The sequence below is a fragment of the Neodiprion virginianus genome, chromosome 7 (genome assembly GCF_021901495.1).
Source record: "Neodiprion virginianus isolate iyNeoVirg1 chromosome 7, iyNeoVirg1.1, whole genome shotgun sequence".
Lineage (NCBI taxonomy): Eukaryota > Metazoa > Arthropoda > Insecta > Hymenoptera > Diprionidae > Neodiprion > Neodiprion virginianus.
Window position 1 is genome coordinate 4,030,754 of NC_060883.1, and position 19,674 is coordinate 4,050,427.

The 19,674-nt window shown below is 38.6% G+C and overlaps 3 protein-coding genes across 15 annotated transcripts in view; 2 read left to right on the forward strand and 1 right to left on the reverse strand.

Annotated features, from left to right (window-relative positions):
• LOC124308604 (B-cell receptor CD22) overlaps positions 1–288 on the forward strand; it is a 115,889-nt gene extending 115,601 nt beyond the window's left edge. The window contains exon 12 of the mRNA XM_046771444.1: positions 174–288. Within this exon, the coding sequence (XP_046627400.1) occupies positions 174–217 (44 nt within the window). The 3' untranslated portion in view covers positions 218–288. The remainder of the gene's footprint in view (positions 1–173) is intronic.
• LOC124308606 (uncharacterized) overlaps positions 1–6,054 on the reverse strand; it is a 157,035-nt gene extending 150,981 nt beyond the window's left edge. For 7 of the 10 annotated variants that reach the window (XR_006909042.1, XR_006909035.1, XR_006909039.1 and 4 more), the window contains exons 1-4: positions 6,014–6,054; positions 5,787–5,939; positions 5,377–5,687; positions 4,539–4,771 (exon numbers count right to left, since the gene is read on the reverse strand). The gene's annotated coding sequence lies outside the window, so the exon portion shown is untranslated. The remainder of the gene's footprint in view (positions 1–4,538; positions 4,772–5,376; positions 5,688–5,786; positions 5,940–6,013) is intronic. The other 3 variants (XR_006909044.1, XR_006909043.1, XR_006909036.1) reach the window with 3 other exon arrangements.
• A 1,301-nt stretch (positions 6,055–7,355) lies between these two features.
• Positions 7,356–19,674, forward strand: part of LOC124308603 (hemicentin-2-like) — a 162,407-nt gene continuing 150,088 nt past the window's right edge. For 2 of the 4 annotated variants that reach the window (XM_046771440.1, XM_046771441.1), the window contains exon 1: positions 17,198–19,647. In XM_046771440.1, the coding sequence (XP_046627396.1) occupies positions 19,518–19,647 (130 nt within the window). In that variant the 5' untranslated portion in view covers positions 17,198–19,517. Of the gene's footprint in view, positions 7,640–17,197; positions 19,648–19,674 lie in introns of those variants that run through there. The other 2 variants (XM_046771443.1, XM_046771442.1) reach the window with 2 other exon arrangements.

Consider the following 19,674-nt stretch of genomic DNA (forward strand, 5'->3'; position numbering starts at 1 on the left):
CCCTTGAAAAATATTCCTACTGCCTAATGACCGGTTCTCCATTCATTAGAATTTTTCGCAATTTTTTCATATCCAGCTCTCAAGCTATGCGTATTATAACCTTTCATTTCCTACCGAATTTTATTGTAGAAATTAACATGCGTCAAATTTTTTTTACTTTCATTTTGTTTCAGAACCGGATCTGCTACAGCAAGTCGAATTGGATCTCCACAGCTAAATTATTATATAAATTCAGCGAAGAAGAAGAACAAAAAGAAAAAAAAAAAAAAATTGTACAGTCTTTGAAAACGTACCTTACAACACTGATTATATACAGATGTCTTATTTTTTAGGATAGGATTAGGATCGTAGTCGTTAAGAATACTCAGATACTTAAACTGAGAAGCAGTGAAGAGTAACCGGAATCACGAATTCGAGCAGGATAATAAAAACGATTCGCGTTTGTGAATTGAAACGAATTCCAGTGAGTTTGAAAAAACTTTCGTGCGATTTCACTTGTTCCCCAAGAAAAAAAAAACTGTTCAATGATCTCAATCAGAATTTTCAACCACACGCAACTGGCATGTGAATTTTTTATACATTACAGTGTGTACGAAAGTTCTGAGCTCGAATTCGTGTGTCCATGTTTAATATTCACATAAACCCGATCGTTAACTAGTCGCTGAATTTCCGTAGCTTGCAATGTTTACAGCAAGTTGTTAACGTGAAGCGAGGCGACTACAAATTTTATATCCAAATGACAAACCGACTTAGGCTGCGCGCAGTTTCATTCGTTACAAGGGGGTAAAACAATAGAGAAAAAAAAAAAAATGTTATAACAATAAATACTACACTGAGAAAAATTTCAATTGTTACAGTAACTAGAAAAATTCAGTAAAACAGGTATCGTCAAAAATAACTGTTTGAATATTGTCGGAGTTACGAAAACCGAGTTACACGTAAACATTTTGCGCTATCGTCGATCCTTTTTTGGTTATTGCAACGCAAAATCAGTTTCTGAGGTTTACTCTACTTTTTTAGTTAAACAAGGCTTTAACGTCAATTTATTCTTGCGCGAGCATTAAATTTTCGCAACGGTTGCAAGAAAATCTAGCAACAGCGATCGTAATGAGAAAGAATAGCAACGGATACCAGACTTTCCGGTAACAGCTAGGAAACTAATTTTCATTTTCTACCTAGAACTATATTTTTCGACTGTGGTAAAAAGGGAAAATAGTTGTGGACCGAACGATAAACGGAAATAAAAATTTCTCTCAGTGTAATGACGAAAAGGGCTGCTTGTTTAAAATGGTCGATAAAATATTGCCGTTGTAGGGAAAACTGTTTGTTTTGCAGAGGGTTGGGTTATACACACACGTAATTAATTATGCATAAGCAGACGCGATGCGCGTGTCGTGTTACACGTGTAATATACCTATACGTGTGTGCTTAGCCTCGGGGCGAGAGGGTGACGTTTCCGGTTGTACGGCAGTGTGATGTCAGATCGATACATCCGCTTCTCTGGACATCAATTAACGTTACATTCGTCGTAGATAACTGGATTCAAATTGCCGTGAAATTATAACTTATAAGAGCGTTAAGAAGTATTAGTCAAGTCTTAAGAGAGATTTTTGTAAATAATTCCAACACTAGACTGCCCGTTTAAAAAAATATTTATACTCCAAATTGAAAATTCACCAAGTCAACGCTGATAGAAGAAGATCATCAAAGTTTCAATGCTCTATTTCACTATTAACCCTTTAACCATAAAAAAAATCATCTTTCAAATCGTTTAAAATTTTTCTCAATTACACTTTTTAAAAATAGAGTTTTCACATTTTCATGTCCAAATAAAAAGATTGTCGTATGAAATTATTCGATGGAATAACTTTCCTCAGAGTATGTTACTATTTTTCAAATTATTTCTGGATTCTTAAATTCAAATTGAAGAAGATATTTTTACAAAAACAAAAAAGGCTGCTCCATCATTGTCTCAAATATGCTACAATGGCAGTCAAAGTTTTGATGTATGCTGATAATTTCTTATTTTTTCATACATTTTTTTCAAATTTATTTATTCTTTTTTTATCATAAAATAAGATTTCATTTATTTTCAGATCTTGTTAATCTTTTTGAATTTTACAACAATTCAAAAAAATCAAACGCTAGACCAATAAATCTAATGATTGAAAATACTTTTTACTCAAACATATTCAATTTTTCATGATGGAATATACAAAAAAATAAAAATACAGCCTAGAAATTGGTCTAATCTGATTTCTTCTAGGTAAGCTTAAGATTTTTCAACTTTGAGAGTAAACATTTTTTTCAACGGCCAGTCTATTTCAACACTATAATATGTTATACATTACACGCTATATTATACGAATATATTTACTAAATTAATTAATTAATATAATTATCGTGGAAATGACTAGTCTTCTCCTTATTCTTTGTTTCACCTTTTTTTTTTTGTTTTCTCCACTTGCGGATACACACAGAATGTGCGCATTAATTAATACACGATGTTGTTATATTATATCGCACCGTATGACGTCAATCTGAACATTAATCACAATCTGAACCGATAAGTTGTATTATTAGGAATTAATTAAATAAATATTCAATTTATATTATTACACGAAGGTGTTCAAAGCTTTAACCGTAAACCTGGTCTGACATCATTTCCTAGCCATGACAATCTGAGCTATCAAGTTTTTCAACTCCACCTACAGTGGAGAAAAAGACTTTGTTTTGTTTATTTTTCATTAATCGGAATGACTCTGCGATAAGACCTAGATATTTTTGACATTTCGACAGCTTTGGCTCTAAAACATCTATTTTCAAGGTAAGTGCACTTTGGTTAAATTTACTTTAACAGACATTTTACAACTTTGGAAGATGAAATTTAATCGATTTATTCGACTTCTGGAGACATTTTACGATCTGCGCGATGAATCTCAATTACTTTGTACGATTTTCGACTAATTAAGCGACTATATTTTGTAAAGATTGTCATGCACAAAATTCTGCTTTATTTTATCAAACTTCTGAACGCATTTCGAGTGAAAGTGAGAAAGTCAAAGTTGAAAGAATCTGTTGACAGCTTAGATTAGTCTGTGAATTTTCTTGGCTTGAAAATTGCGCAAATCGCATGATTGAGTCAATAGTAACTATTTAACCCTAATTTTTAACACCTCAATCGAATCAATTCAAAATCAGTCGAAATTTACCCCATTATCCAAAAAAGTGATATCCTGTTTCAACAACGAGTTCTAAAAAACTAAAAAAAATTATCCAGGTATTATCTAACGATCGCAGAAACAGTTTTCTCAGTTTTCCTAACCAAAGTTGATTGTTTAAGTATTCCGAAACATCGGAAAAGTTAAGGTAAAACAGACAAAAAATAAAAATTATTGAATTTTTGTTGTTTTTATTTTTAACGGAATTAAATTCGAGCAAAAAAAAATTATGAACGTCTACTTCTGAACTCTATGAGAAGTTTGAACAATTTTTGAGGTGAAATTCACCCATAGTGATCAATTAGAATTGAGAGTGAACTTTTTCACTCCAAGCGCTGGGAGTGAATAAAATCACTTTAAATTTCACTCGATTTTAATTTGTGCGGTTCTCACTTTCGTTTAGTGATTTTTCACTCCATTGGAGTGAATTCTTACTCCAAGGTGTTAAAAGAGAAAGTAACGAGGCCAAGTTTCTAGATTTGACGAATGTTTATCGATAATTCGATGTTCAATTAAGAAATTGAATCGAGATTTTTTGCGTTACGTTTGCGTGCATGTTAAAAAGACTTGCGGCTCACCTCGAGTCTTTATGGCGACCCGACGGGGCGTGATGAAATTTTTACAACTTCATTTTACGGGTGAATTTTCATCACAATACCAATCGATGGAAATGATCGTTCGCAGGCTGCCACGCGGAGGAGATGTGGAATTTTTTTTTCTTTTCTTTTTTTTTATTTATATTCGGAAGGGTTTTCGGTATTATTGGGATCATACTGGTGAGCTCGAAAATAGGGGTCGATACACACAGCTAGCAGCGGCAGCTTCTTTGATTAAACTCGGTCGAATAACTCGCCGTCCGTTTCTGAGTACCTACCGAGGACGGAAATAAAGGGACACAACCAGGACGACTGATTGAGTTGACCTCTTATATCGATGTCAGAGGGTCGCATTTTCCATCTATTTCTTACACATGTACGGAAAAGATAGCCAGCCCAATGATCCACACCTCTGGGGCACACATGAATAAACGACACGTGCAACGTGTGTATATTTTTGGAAACAAAGGAGCGCGAATTCGAGAAAGAGAATTTCAGAACGCTTGTGTAATATTGTTACAGGCTGAAAAAGCGGTCGTTTAAAAGAATGTCGAAGAATCGGTGACAAATTATTTTCAACAAGTCGATAAAAAACTTACAGACTATAAAGTATTGAACAGAGTCTCGTTTCAGCGCCAATTACAAGGCAGCAGCAATACGAATGAGCAAGGGGCACAGAAAATATCATATTCTCAGAAAAGTTGAAGCAAATCAATCATACCTATCGCCTCCTCGGTGAAAATTCTCAGTATTGGAATCGAAGCATCACAGCCTTGTATCCAGAGTCTCGATTCTACGATGTGAAGAAGCTCCGAGTCGCAGCCTTGTATCCAGAGTCTCGATTCTACGATGTGAAGAAGCTCCGAATCGCAGGACGTGGACCGCCGATTCTCTTCCTGAAGCGGGCGACACTTTGCTCTGGAAGTCCAGGATGAACGTGTTTTTCCTCCTTTCCTGTAAAAAATTCGGAAATCGATCAGGCATTACGAATTGATTCACAGCGCGCCCTTGCATATTTTTTGTCGAAGGAAAAAAATGCTCCTCCGTGTTTTATAACGCGAGTTTTACGACGTAGCATAAAATAGTAATTTTGTGACGAGGCTCGTCGCTCGGTCTTCTTCCGCAACGGCCGACTGCAGTGGAGAGCACTTTTCGCACGTTCACGCATTTTGCTCGCCGCTTTTCTCACCTCAAGCACGAGCGTCGTCCTCGGCGTCGAAGCGTCGGGATGAAGGAGCTCGGACGTGGAAGTCATGCCACCGGCGAGCGCAGACCTCAGTGTACATCCACCTCCGACACAGTCGCAGAGATTCTCGTATCGAAAATTACGAGCATCGAGAAGCGGCGTGAGACATATCGACGCTTCGTTAACCTTTTTAGGTCCGCTGCTGTCGTTTACGCACGTTGAGCAACGTACGCGGCGTATCGTGCAATACGGTTCAGAAATTCGAGGGTTCAAAGTTGTCGATGTCTCGCAGAGAACGAGGAAATCACAACTCCACGCGTACGTAACGCGTCGATAGGAAGAAGGCAGTGAAATCAAGCGAACAGAGACTCACCCACACGTTTACCTCTCAACGTCGTCTTCCTCGTTCGACGTCCGGTTTCGAGTGGAGTTGGCCGCGGCAGCAGCTCGACCAGCTTCGCATCTTTGTTGACGTAATTCACCCTCCGCAGTTCCGAATGACGGGAGACAGGAAGAAGCGAGCATTCTCTCACCTTCGAGAAGATTCGACGCCGTGCTCGGTCCGAAGTCGTCTGCCGAACGAGGCTGCTGTCGGAAGTGAATAAACTCTCCGTTTGTCCGAGCGACGTGTCACATTCCGATCGAATCGATCTCCGAGCCCCCGCTACGCGTGGTAAACAGATTCTGAAGCTAGAGACGGTATAATTGTCGATATAATAATCCCAGAGTGTCGTTCAAACTCGAAACATCGCCCAGTTCGAGCGTCTCGATTCAAACACTTACCCTCAGTTGCTACGCGACCGAGAATGCCGAACGCCCGCTATCAACAACAAAGTGACGATCGGCCGGCCAGCCGCGGTTGACTTCACTCACTCCTCACTCGACTTCCGGCGAGCGACACACGAAACGCTGCGATGCTCCGAAATACGTTCAAACCTGCATTCAAGGGCAAAAGCGTTGCACGAGTCGCAGGTATGTTGACATATTGTATGTAGAGTAATGTTTATTACCTCTCCACCGGCCGTGTGGTTTCATTTCATTCGTCACTGAACTCTGGGCAAGCGAAAAAGAAGACCTTACAACGCTTCTGTAACGTAAAAAACCACACGGCCGGTGGAGAGGTAATAAACATTACTCTACATACAATATGTCGACATACCTGCGACTCGTGCAACGCTTTTGCCCTTGAATGCAGGTTTGAACGTATTTACGGAGCATCGCAGCGTTTCGTGTGTCGCTCGCCGGGAGTCGAGTGAGGAGTGAAGTCAACCGCGGCTGGCCGGCCGATCGTCACTTTGTTGTTGATGGCGGGCGTTCGGCATTCTCGGTCGCGGAGCAACTGAGGGTAAGTGTTTGAATCGAGACGCTCGAACTGGGCGATGTTTCGAGTTTGAACGACACTCTGGGATTATTCTCTCGACAATTATACCGTCTCTTGCTTCAGAATCTGTTTACCACGCGTAGCGGGGGCTCGGAGATCGATTCGATCGGAATGTGACACGTCGCTCGGACAAACGGAGAGTTTATTCACTTCCGACAGCAGCCTCGTTCGGCAGACGACTTCGGACCGAGCACGGCGTCGAATCTTCTCGAAGGTGAGAGAATGCTCGCTTCTTCCTGTCTCCCGTCATTCGGAACTGCGGAGGGTGAATTACGTCAACAAAGATGCGAAGCTGGTCGAGCTGCTGCCGCGGCCAACTCCACTCGAAACCGGACGTCGAACGAGGAAGACGACGTTGAGAGGTAAACGTGTGGGTGAGTCTCTGTTCGCTTGATTTCACTGCCTTCTTCCTATCGACGCGTTACGTACGCGTGGAGTTATGATTTCCTCGTTCTCTGCGAGACATCGACAACTTTGAACCCTCGAATTTCTGAACCGTATTGTACGATACGCCGCGTACGTTGCTCAACGTGCCGAAACGACAGCAGCGGACCTAAAAAGGTTAACGAAGCGTCGATATTTCTCACGCCGCTTCTCGATGCTCGTAATTTTCGATACGAGAATCTCTGCGACTGTGTCGGAGGTGAATGTACACCGAGGTCTGCGCTCGCCGGTGGCATGACTTCCACGTCCGAGCTCCTTCATCCCGACGCTTCGACGCCGAGGACGACGCTCGTGCTTGAGGTGAGAAAAGCGGCGAGCAAAATGCGAGAAAAGTGCTCTCCGCTGCAGTCGGCCGTTGCGGAAGAAGACCGAGCGACGAGCCTCGTCGCAAAATTACTATTTTATGCTACGTCGTAAAACTCGCGTTATAAAACACGGAGGAGCATTTTTTTCCTTCGACAAAAAATATGCAAGGGCGCGCTGTGAATCAATTCGTAATGCCTGATCGATTTCCGAGTTTTTTACAGGAAAGGAGGAAAAACACGTTCATCCTGGACTTCCAGAGCAAAGTGTCGCCCGTTTTAGGAAGAGGATCGGCGGTCCACGTTCTGCGATTCGGAGCTTCTTCACATCGTAGAATCGAGACTCTGGATACAAGGCTGCGACCCGGAGCTTCTTCACATCGTAGAATCGAGACTCTGAATACAAGGCTGCGACTCGGAGCTTCTTCACATCGTAGAATCGAGACTCTGGATACAAGGCTGCGATCCGTCGATTCCACTACTGGGAATTTTCAACGAGGAGGAGAGAGGTATGTTTGATTTGCTTTTACTTTTCTGGGAATATGATATTTTCTATGTTCGTTGCTTATTCGGATTGCTGCAGCCTTGTAATTGGTGCTGAAACAGGATTCTGTTCAATATGTTATTGTATATAAATTTTTTTATCGACTGGTTAAAAAAATTTGACCCGATATCGCAAAACTTTCTGTCTTTGATTTTTCAGCGCGTTTTTTGAACGATCGTTTTAACGTCCGGCAAACAATCATGAGCACGTTCACGATCCTATTTTTTTTACACCTGAGCTGAGTGTTCATCATTGTTTTAACCCTTATATCACACTTTACTCCAACTTTTCTTCGCGTGACAAAAACTTGCGAAAATATCATTAAAATCACAACTCTATTTTCAATATTCGTCTCCATCTCTTTATTTTATCTTGCGTTGTCATGTTGCACATAAAATACTGTTTCTCCGCAGTATTTTTCTTCAAGTTTTGCTTTTATGATTGAAATAAAAAAAATTTTTCGCAAGAATAGTACACGAAATAAATTTAAAAAAAAAACGACCGATCCCTCTTTTGTTTCAACTTTCTTCTTCTTGTGGGTTTCGTTTATGTAATGACTATTTCATCCCAAACAATGCTCAAGTCAGTCGTATGTAAAATATTGTCGACGAATATATCTGCATATATCTTAAGGGTGATCATTTATTAATTTTACACGGTGTGATAAAATTGCCAACTGTCGAAAACAGGATTGCGTTTCTGTCGATTTTTCAAAAACTAATCCCGTTACATTCTGCATTAAGTGTAGTATTTTAGGTATGTATACAGCGACGTTTATATCCAATTCGATCAACGTTCCAACCTTTTAGATTTCATTGTTAATTCTTGATTGCACTCGTTAGGACGATATTTACAATAAGCGAAAAAATATTTTTAAATCACTTCTATGTAGCTCTTGAACACCAAATCCACTCATCGAAGTTAAAGATTCGGATTATCTTTGCTAAAATTTACTTTTCGAGCATCAAAATTTTGTTTGAAAATTGAAAAAATACGTCGTTGGATTTGATAAAATAATTTCCACTCAACTACCGTCGAATTCAGACACATTTTTGTTTTCTCACTTCGTTCCTCATTTTCCCTGCAACAGGGACGAAAGCTCCTCGATGTCTGCAGGACCTGGCTTCTGTGCTTTTCGAAGCGAGGTTAGGCTATCTCGGGAGAATTCTAACGCTCGTATAAACGTATGTACAAGGCTTGTGTATACATATACATATATTATCGCGTACGTGACTGTAACTATACGGCCAAACTAGATTCCATTCTTATCGGCGAAGCTGCTATAGATAAGTGGAGAACACTGTAAGCTGGAAAAGCCAAATGATTGTGCAAGATATTTGGAACCGTAGAATAACCGCGCTGAAAGACGGTGGGAAAATAAACGGAGCCGCTTTTTCGAGTGAGTGAAATCTGTCAGGGAACGCATTATATGCGTTGAGGGTGCTTCGAGAGAGGTCCATGATTCTTCAAATGTTTACGGAAACTCCTTCTTATCCGAGGGGGAAATAACTCGAGATTTGAGTAACACAATAATTTGTTAAGTTGAATTAATTCAAGTTAATTCATGCAATTCGACTTGATTTTTTATTATTTTTCATTCGGATAGATTTGTTTTATTTCTTTAATTAATTCAACTCAATTCTTAAAATTCAATTTGATTTTTTAATTTTGTAAATTCAGATAGATTTCTTTAATTGAACTTAATTCAATTCAATTCATGGTTTGTAAACATTTTTTATCGGTAATTTGCTGCAACTCCATTTAGTTTGAAAAAATTTCAATTCATTCTTATGTACCTTTTGTTAATCCAAATTATTTTCATTTTTTTTTTTTTTTTTTTGATTTAACTTAATTTGTCATTTCAAATTAATTTCTTATTTTGTTTCTAAACAGATAATTCTGTCATGAATATAAATTGATTCAAATCAACTTGACTCAGCTTTCTATATTTCAGTTATTTCCCAGTTGATTCACATTATTTGAGTTATCTTGCATTAAATCCAATCCAACTTTTCCTCTTCAAGATAATAGCAATTGGTTTTCTCAATCAGAGTTCATGGTTTTAGAAAATTGTTTGACCAATTACATTCACACGTTCACTTCGAATCTTTGAACGTAAAAAAAAAAAAAAAACACTTTCAATTTCTCGTCGCTGTTTTCGTAATGCTTAATTTTCTTCTCTCTCAAGTGGAACAACGTATGGATCCTTTTGCGTCCGAAACAAGGTGTCCATTTTCTCTTTCTCTCTCTCTCTCTCTCTCTCTCTCTCTCTCTCTCTCTTTGGACGATGCTAATACACGTACACGTTGCGCACACACAACATCGTTGAGATTATAGCCCGAGGGAAGAGGATCCACCCACATTATGGAAATCAGGGGCGGTTAGGTGGAGGCACGCATACGTTTCAAAGCGGAGAAGCTCGAGCCGAGGGTGGGAGGGGTGAGTGAAGACTAGGTAGTCTTAGGTACAACTAAATGGTGATTCGAAAGTTCCGACGTTGGTAACCCGAGCGTCTGTGGGAGGATAATACGGGGTTTCGGTGTCAACATGAAACTTGAACCGAATCGACGCCGATATGATATTGCGTCGTTGGATAATAAGAGGGTGTGGAAATTGTGCTCACTCAATTTCGTGCAATTACGATCAGACGTGTGAGTAAGTAATACCTATTACGTGTACCATCTACGTATACAAAGTGGCACAAAACTCCGGTACACTCGAACACCGTACACAACTCTGAACTTTGAATTGTTTTATCAATTTTTATTTCACCGAGACACCGAAGCGAAGCGACGCGAAATACGCGTCTGGTTTAAAGCCGTTTGCTGCAACGCACTCGCCGGCTTCCATTTCTTCTCGATGCCTTTACACCTTCGCGTTACGTGTACGTGTGTATATGGGACATTCCACGCCAACTCGGCAAACGGTTGATCGTGACATTTTTTTATTACACCAAGGATTTTTTCTACGCTAGTACGATTCCTGAAAAGTTGGCAGAAATATTTTTACTCTCTTTTGATCACTCGTCTTTATCCTGTGGTTTTTCCAGCCCGTCTCAAAAACATCGAAATTGATTAATATGAAACATGGGAAAAAGGGATGTGTATCAGAAATGAAACATTTTTGCGCAAGATTCAAAGTGGGACCTCTTTTTTTCTATCTTTTGAATAGGTTTTTCTATTTTCATACCTGCTCAAAATCTGTGATCAAATTTTAAAACGAATCGTGTGTGTGTGTGTGTGTTTTAGAACTAGAGAAACAATTTTAAAAAATCAAGTAATCAAATCGAAGATGTCGTACGCATTCTAATAGATTTTTAACAGGTATGAAAATAGAAAAATTAAAAGAAAAATGTGGTCCCATTCTGAGACTTGTGTGAAAATATGTAATTTCGGAAACCAAATGTTTTTTTTTTTCTTGTTTCATAAAAATCAATGATTGGGTATTTTTGAGACGGGTTTGAATAATCACTGGATAAAGATTGGTAATTGAAATGATTTGAAAATTTTTCCGGAAGCTTTTCAGAGGTCGCACTAACTTAGAAAAAATCCTTGGTGAAATTAAAAAATGTCAATTTAACCGTCTGCCGAGTTGGCGTGGAATGCCCCATATGTACACCAGGTACGAGGAAAGTTCCAGGAAATGAAATAAGCCCGCGGGAAGATAAGAAGTTGTAACTTCGCTTCGTCGTGTCACGAAATTTGCTTTATGTTTCCTCCGACCGAAATGTTACGAGATTTTAAATAATTCTCCTGCAAGCTCTCTGCAAGCTCCGAAGCTACGGAAGAATTTACCGGAGAATTTCAAAGTATCTACTCAGTTTTTGACTTGAAATTTGCAATTTAAAAAGCGTTATGAAAAGGGTACCAAACAAGGTCGTTGAGTCTACAATCCGTTCAACGGATCCTTTGGAAAGCCTCGTAAATGTCATTTTCTTCTTTTAATCCGTCAAGTTGTGTAAAATTTGATCGAACCTCTGTCAGGTTACGTACGGACATTTTAAGCCTGGTGAAATTGTGTCAAACGTACTTTTCAAACTCTGTATATGTAATGTACATAATAAAAAAAATCGTTACGATTTTTTATTGAAAGAAATCTAACGTCGTACACGAATGCAAATGATTAATTTTCGTTCGCTAAAAAGTAAAGTTGAAATAAAATGAAGCAAGACAAATTACAGATTAAAGTAATAACATATTTCATACTCGCAAAATACATTTAAACGCTACTCTATCTTTCTTTCATGGTGTGAATAGACATTTTTATACAATTCCCGCACTAGTACGGGAATTTACTATTTTTTCCAATAATTGGGGTGCGCAAAATTGAATTTCAGACTGTCAAAATAGTGTCAAACGCTACTGTATCTTTTCTTGTAGTGTAACTAAATAATTTGACTCGATTCCCGCACTAGTGAAGGAATTTACTATGTTCCCCACTCATCAGGATACGCAAAATCGAACTTTACTCACTCAGTTACGAAAAAATCATTATTCGAAATCTGAGAAGCTTAGATTTCTTTTCTAAAGACTAGAATAAGGTATGAACGGACGGGTGAATACAGAAGCGGCAGCATTGCGACGTCGAATATCCGCCACTTGATGCGATCGAGGCTATTGTGTAACTTCAGTGCAGCTTGAGTAGTCGTAGAATAGTAGCCGTGGTAGAATAGGAAGTGGCTGTCGAGAAACGGAAGCTCGGTGAGACCAGTGGTTCGGTATCGGATTAGTTCGCTGGGGGATGATGACACTCGAGAAATAAACTCAGGCGAAGGATTCTCCGCCTTGTATTATATACACCGTGGCGTCTTAAGGAGAGTCGCAGCGAATGAACGAGAGGGATAAAATATCAGGCGAGTTGCACCTGGCGAGGATAAATTGCAGTTCGCTTCCTTACCTACCGATCATCAATGCCGCTCTACCGTGTAATGGGAAAAATCTGCGGTTACGTTACGTTACGTTGCGTTCTCCGCAAAAGGCGAGCTGTGGCATCTCCAAGGAATCGATTCGTTGTACAGACATATATATATATAACGCTATATAATTCCTCAACTGAGAAAAATTTCATTTGTTACATTCACTAGAAGATTTCAGTTAAATCGATACCGACACAACAACGGTTTACACATTGTAAAAATAACAAGATCATTTTTTACAAGCTACTATTTAATCGGCTAATACATTTTCTGTTTATTTAAATGATTAGCTTGGTTTTTCAATTGTTATGAAAAAAAAATGTTTTGATTCAGTTTGAAAAATCTAACCACAATTTAGAATCGATAAACTCGTTCCGCTACTTATATGCGCTATACCGCCATTTTGTTATTAATTTCAATGAAAAAATTCTAAAATGTTGATGAAACTGTAAATAACAAAGCCCTTAAACTCAAATTGTTCTAAGTATTTCATTTTCTTAGAAAAAAAATAAAATAAAATAAAAATTCCTAAATACAGGTATGACAACATTTTAGACCGTCCGAGCTGTATTTAAGGATTGCTACAATAACCAAAGTTGGAATAATTTCTCTCGGTGTGAAAGATCCTCGTCGAGATATAATGAAATAGATAAATCCATTCTATAAGCAACGAAGCTTGGTATAAATCGCCCATCATCGCCGAGCTGCTTCACAGCTGAGTAATGAACCCTTCTGCTTTCGAAACATTGCTCTTTCAGTAGTATACGTCGCACTAAAATTCATCCCCGCATTAATTTCAACGGTTTTCGCATTAGGAATTATATAACGTCTCTCGTATGAATTTCAGACCGTAAATAGCGAGTCAAATTTTCATCCATGATGAATATATTCCCGAGTTACATTAATTTCGTCTTTTTCTTTTCGTTTTTTTTTTTTTTTTTTTAATTTCCTTTGATCGAGCACTCACGTTAGACAAGAGCGAAATATCTTTATCGGGGGAAATTTGCCAAATTCACTGTAAACGCTTTGAATTATTTGTCCTACCGTGCGAAAGACATTCCTCAAAGTTCTGACCAGCAAGGACGATTGGCGTTTGAATAGTCGGGTATGCACTTATATAATATATTATACCGGAAGCGAGTTTGCCTTCAAGGAAATTCCTCCGAGCTTGGAACCTGGAGGAAGAGATTATACTCTGGGATTTCAACCGTCAGTCGAATTCCAAGCAATTATAAATAATATTCACCTCAAGCTCGCCATTAAGGGATCATATCCTGGTGCAGGTGTGACGGGTCGAAAAATAAGCTGATTTTCGCGATTCTTTTTTTTGCAGATGGTTGAAATACGCTAATCGATCTGCTTTTTTTTATGTCAAATCGAAGCACTCACGGAGAAGGGAGAATAAATTTTTAAACGTTTGATTTTCTTTTCTTTTATATATTTATATTTATATTTTTTTTTTTTCAACGGTTGAAAATTTCTTCGAAACAAAATTTGTAAAAAGATCATTATTGATCGGTATGAAAGCTGCGATTTTGCTATGGAGGTTTTTTTTTTTTTTTCTTCTTCATCAAAATCGATAAAATGACGGTGGCTTGAAAGAAATTATCAAATTTAGCCTATTTCTTTGACAATTTTTTGCTGGCAAAAATACGAAGATTTCAAACAGAATTTTTTGAAAATTTCACTACAGAATGATCCCTTAAAGTCTCTGCAGAGTAAGATAAATCGGAACATATCGATCCTACTTGAGAAAAGCTCGTTAAGATTATAACAGTGAAGAGAAGTTCGAAAAACAAGACTGATTAGATTCTTTGCTAGAGACAAAACAAAAAAAAAAAATACCGATCGTTTTTCAGAACGATGAGCACAAAAAATAAAAAATATTAAGGACCAAAATAAAGTAAGAATTGTATTATTGGGAAGTGGAGAAATTTCATGAGAATATTGTGATTTTGATTAGCGTTAGAGAAATTTCGGAAACTTGGAAAAATGGTTCAAGTGCTTGTTTTATTTATTTTTCTTTTTGGTTTGCTGGGAAAAAATCGACACCGTGAAAAAAGAAAGAGAGAAGAAGAATGGAAGTATACAAATCACTGGAAAACAAAGAAATTTTCATACTTTCTGTTTTTTATGGAACTCTTAAAGTAGCTTTACGACTGTGCGGACGGCTTGTACTAGCGCATATATATATATATATGTATATATATATATATATATTTATATGTATATGTATATATAAACCCGAGACTTCTACAGTTACATTTAAATTGAGTGCTTTTACATGGCATTATCATAGTCTCGGAAGAGAAAGAGAGAGAGAGAGAGAGAGAGCGAAAAAAAAACAGTAAAAAAGACAATATTTTACCGCGTTTAAAAGTAGTCTGTGAAATAAAAACTCCAAAAGAATGGAAATATTCTTTCCTCTTTATGTCTTCAAAAAGTCTGCGAGCGTGTCATTTTTTTTTTCAATCTTTTTCAAACTGTATAATAATCAGACAGGAAATTACTTCGGTCGAACTTTCCACGAGTATGATTTGAAGTCGGAATTATACAAATAGCGATCTGTCTAGGTTTTTCTTATCAAGATATTTGTTCGATCTACCGAAAGGAGGTACTGAAATCTTTGAATACACTTTCCCAATAAAGAGATTGGTAGCCCGATCAATCTAACTTTTCGAAATATCGTAAGCTTTTTTGTCAAAATTTTTTAAACTCTTTCCCTCCATACTTATTGACTGCGAAATACGGTGTAAAATTGTCTCACACTCCCAGTTAGGTTCGGTAAGATTTTACAGATTTCATACTTCCATCCTATGTAGTAGTTTTCGATCAATGAAGCTTCGAAAAAAACACGAATTCTCCAAATCATAGCTTTCGTCGATATTTGTGAAAATTAGGTAATTATTTGAGTCTGCGTTTGGATTTGAGTTCGAGTTCGAGTATGCATTTTGAATTTTCGATTGAGTTTCCGTTTTGATTTTAGGTTTGCGTTTTGAATTTGACTCATCGTTTGCATTCTCACCTGTAGTGGTAGACTAATCATCAGAGGTACTTAATTATCCTCACTTCTACCATTCCGCAGTGGTGTAATAACGACTGTAGAGGTAACCCAAGAGTGAAAAATAAAGATATAAATTTAAAAAATTTTAAAAAGCAAAGTCGAGCAATCCCAAAGTATTTGCGGTGTAAAGTCAAGTCCATCTCGGTCTTGGCGAGGCAGCGGTGAAGCCTAATTGCAAGTGAATTAAAAGGCGGAGAGTCGGCGAGAGTCTAACGATAGATCAAGCAATGCGGTGATTAGAGCGAGGCCGGTGGGTGGATACAGCGGGAAACGGTCCGGGGGTAACAGAATCTAACGAGGTAATTTCTGCCTCAGCAAAGCGACCTGTCTACAAATTACACAATTAGGAGAACTCCTGCCGGGTTCTCAGGTGCAGTCGAGTCCGGTTGCGCGAAACAATGCAGCCGGCTTGGAATCTTGGGATGCACGATCTCGATTCGACGAGTCCAAAGAATTGAATTTCGTATCAAAGATGATGATTCGTAAGTCAATTCATGCTGCATCGATTCTTTGAAATTTATGATTTTTAAATATCTTAGTTTCCATAGAACCGTTTCGAGAGAGATAGATCTGAAGATCGATTATTTTAGAAGAACGATCAGGGTGGGGATGAAAAAGTGGTATATTTGTACAATGCGACCCATTAATTTATTTGTTCAACTAATTTTTTGGTAACAACTGCAGAGTTTTTTCGTTCTACATTATCCCTGATATATTTCCAGGTCTGAAAAAATATGAAATTTATTTATATGTTTATTGAAAAAATAGCATATGTAAACAAATGACCGAAATTTGCAATTTTCCATAAAAAAAAGCATTTTCTTACTCATCTATCATGTCATGTTAGATCCGGCATTTTGAATTTTCGATTTTCCATTTCATATTCGTAATCAGTGACTCCAAAATCCGTGTAACACAAAATCTTATCAAAGTCAAATAACGTTTTTAATTCAGGTTCAACCATGTTGGATCCGGCATTTTGAATATTTGAAATTCGAGTTGAGATTCATAATCAACGACCCCAAAAACCCATGTATGCCAAATTTCAAGTGAATCGCATCTGAGGAAAAATGAATGCATTAAATGGTTAAATACGAGACTCGTGATATCGAATTTTCAGTGAAGCGAAAATCCATTCCGTAGAATTTGAAAATGCATGAGGTCAAAGTACAGAAAATTGAAAACGAAGAAAATCCTGAATACAGAATCATCTGCAGAATTTAATATTTCGAATTTCTGTATCCCTCCAATTTCGCCGTTTCAAATACAACGAATTAGGTTTCCCGGCTCTTCGAAAACTCGATTACTCGACCCTTCCACTGTGTGTCCATTCCACTTCTTGACCCTTCTCGACGAGCGAACACTGCAGGTAGTGAAAAGCACATCGGTACCTACTTTCGTACAAGCACAAGGCACCAAGCCAGTACGTTTAAAGTCCGAACGAAGCTTGCCGAGCTTTTACGAACCACCTGAAACCCTCGTGAAACCCTCGCCGCGATCCTGCGCCACGAAAATCCGAACCTTTAGTGCGCCGGCGACGCTGAACGCGCGCGGTTCTGTCGTCCGGGGGATGATCGTTCCGCCATCCAGTGAACCAAGTTTTAGGTACCACGACCATCTGGTCGAGAGTTGACATTAAAATAAACTCGACCTCCCAGCGATGTTATCGATTTTCAATCAAGCTCGAGCCGCGAGGATCTCGAATTTCGCAACACCAGAATTTGGCACGACTTCCGGTGATTGGATCCTTTAATCGGCTTCGCAATTAGCAGGCCTCGCGTTAAACCAAATCATATTTCGTTATGAGTGCGGTTACACCCAGTGGGTGCGTATAACTTGTCGCGAAATAGGCTTCCGCAATTTGTCACAACAGACGTTTCCACGATTGAAGATGATTTTTTGGTGACAGCGCGTGGGATGTGGAAACCGAAAATCGTCGGTTTCACTCGCCATACATGTTTCAATCGGAGGCGTAATTAAGCGGCGAGAATTTTGGGGTGGAAAAAGCTCGCCTGCGTGCTACGAGCTTCGATTGTGGAACTGTGAATATTTCAGTTCGGTGGGGAATCGTTAATGTCGGTTGAAACGGAACCAGACGAGCTTAAATGGAGATACACGTTTGTCACATGACAGCATAGACGGGTGATCATAATAAGGAGAAAAACCGGCAGAACTGACGAGAAACTCCGTCCCTACTATGAGAAAACACTTTCCCAGCTTTTTTTTTGAAAGTAATAAACACGGGGATGATATTCCAAAATTTAGCTAATGGGAAAACGTATCATCGAGATATCGTGAGAATTGTTTACTAATTTTTATTGTAAAAATAAATAAACGGAAGATAGTCCCGATTCAAATTCCCGTCGAGATTAATTAATCAGACTTCAACATCATCGTTTACCCGATAGTACATTAACGGAATTTCATTGTTACGCTGGGTGGGAAAATTGTTGGTGAATTTTCAGTTCGGTGCGTTGTTGAAAGTTTTTCGAGTGGGGGTTTAAAATTCCGGTAGTAGTTGAATAAATGAATAAAAGAAGAAAAAAAAATTACCGAATGGTTAAAAGGTTGAGTGAGGCATGCGTCGAAGTTTTAAACTCGAGCCACGCTCATTAATCGATCTGAATAATTAATACGTTCTATAAGTATAATACAAATCCTCGCGATCAAGCTCGTGGTGCTGAAGGTTTGACCGAAGGAGGAGAAAGAAACTAGGAAAGTTTTCTCTTTTGTTTTTTTTTTTTTTTTGTTCATCAGTGTAAAATTAGTGCCGGTATGTGCAGTATATACATCGGGTTAATTACGGAACCAGAACGACGCGACAGTGCGGCATCCGTTCCGCATATTTCGGCAACTGTGCAGCTCGTCAGAGATTTTTAACTGCTTTAATTACAACATTTCATTCGCGCCGAAATTATGCCCCACGGTCATTAAAAAGACATTTTATGTCCGTTGGCGAGCCGCCGCCGTCGCAGCAACGAACGAGGATTATTCGAAATTGTAATAAAAAAGTGGAATGAAAGTTATCCTTCGAAATTCAAACGAGGAGAGGGGCCGAAAGAAAAACAACTCATCCGGTAAATCCTCAAGTTTCCGCAGGAACAATTTACAATTCGATAAGCATGAAATTACCTCTGAAATCAACCGAAATCTCGACGCGTACCTCGTGAAGTGTGAAAAGAACAAAGTGGAGAAGCATCACTGCGATTGGAATAACGTAAGGAGTGAGATAAGTCTGCAGTGAGAAATTTATCGATGTACTAACAGACGGTTGGACGAGCTTCGGTTCAATCGATAATACATAATTCCTCTGAATTAGTGCTTCGTCTCAATCGGTAATACAGAATTCCTCTGAATTAGTGCTTTGGCTCATTCAAAAATACTGAATCCTTTTGAATTAGTGCTTCGACTGCATCGGTAATACTGAATTCCTCCGAATTGGTGCTTTGGCTCGATCGAAAATACAGAATTCCTCTGAATTAGTGCTTCGACTACATCGGTAATACTGAATTCCTTCGAATTAGTGCTTCGGCTAAATCGATAATACAGAATCCCTTTGACTTAGTGCTTCGACTACATCGGCAATACTGAATTCCTCGGAATTAGTGCTTCGGTTCAATCGATGATACGGAATTTCTCTGAATTGGTGCTTCAACTTTATCGATAATACTAAATTCATCTGAATTAGTGCTTCGACTCGATCGATAATACAGAATTCCTTTGAATTAGTGCTTCAACTTGCGACTTCGGTGAGTGTTTACCGATTTTCGTGCAAGGTAGTGAAACGACGGTTCGAAACAGTGAAGTCAAGCATCTTCAGTGATCTTAACTGCACCCGTCGAGGTTCTAAAATGCGCTGAGGATATGTCAGCAGTCATGTTTTGCGCGAGTTCGGTAATTTATTTCGTTATTATACTGACTACGGTTAACGCAGCTGGATCGAGGAACAAATTGTTCGACGACGATGCTCTGAACAACGAACTTGATCGCCCGAGTAAGTATATACCAACAACATGTTTCC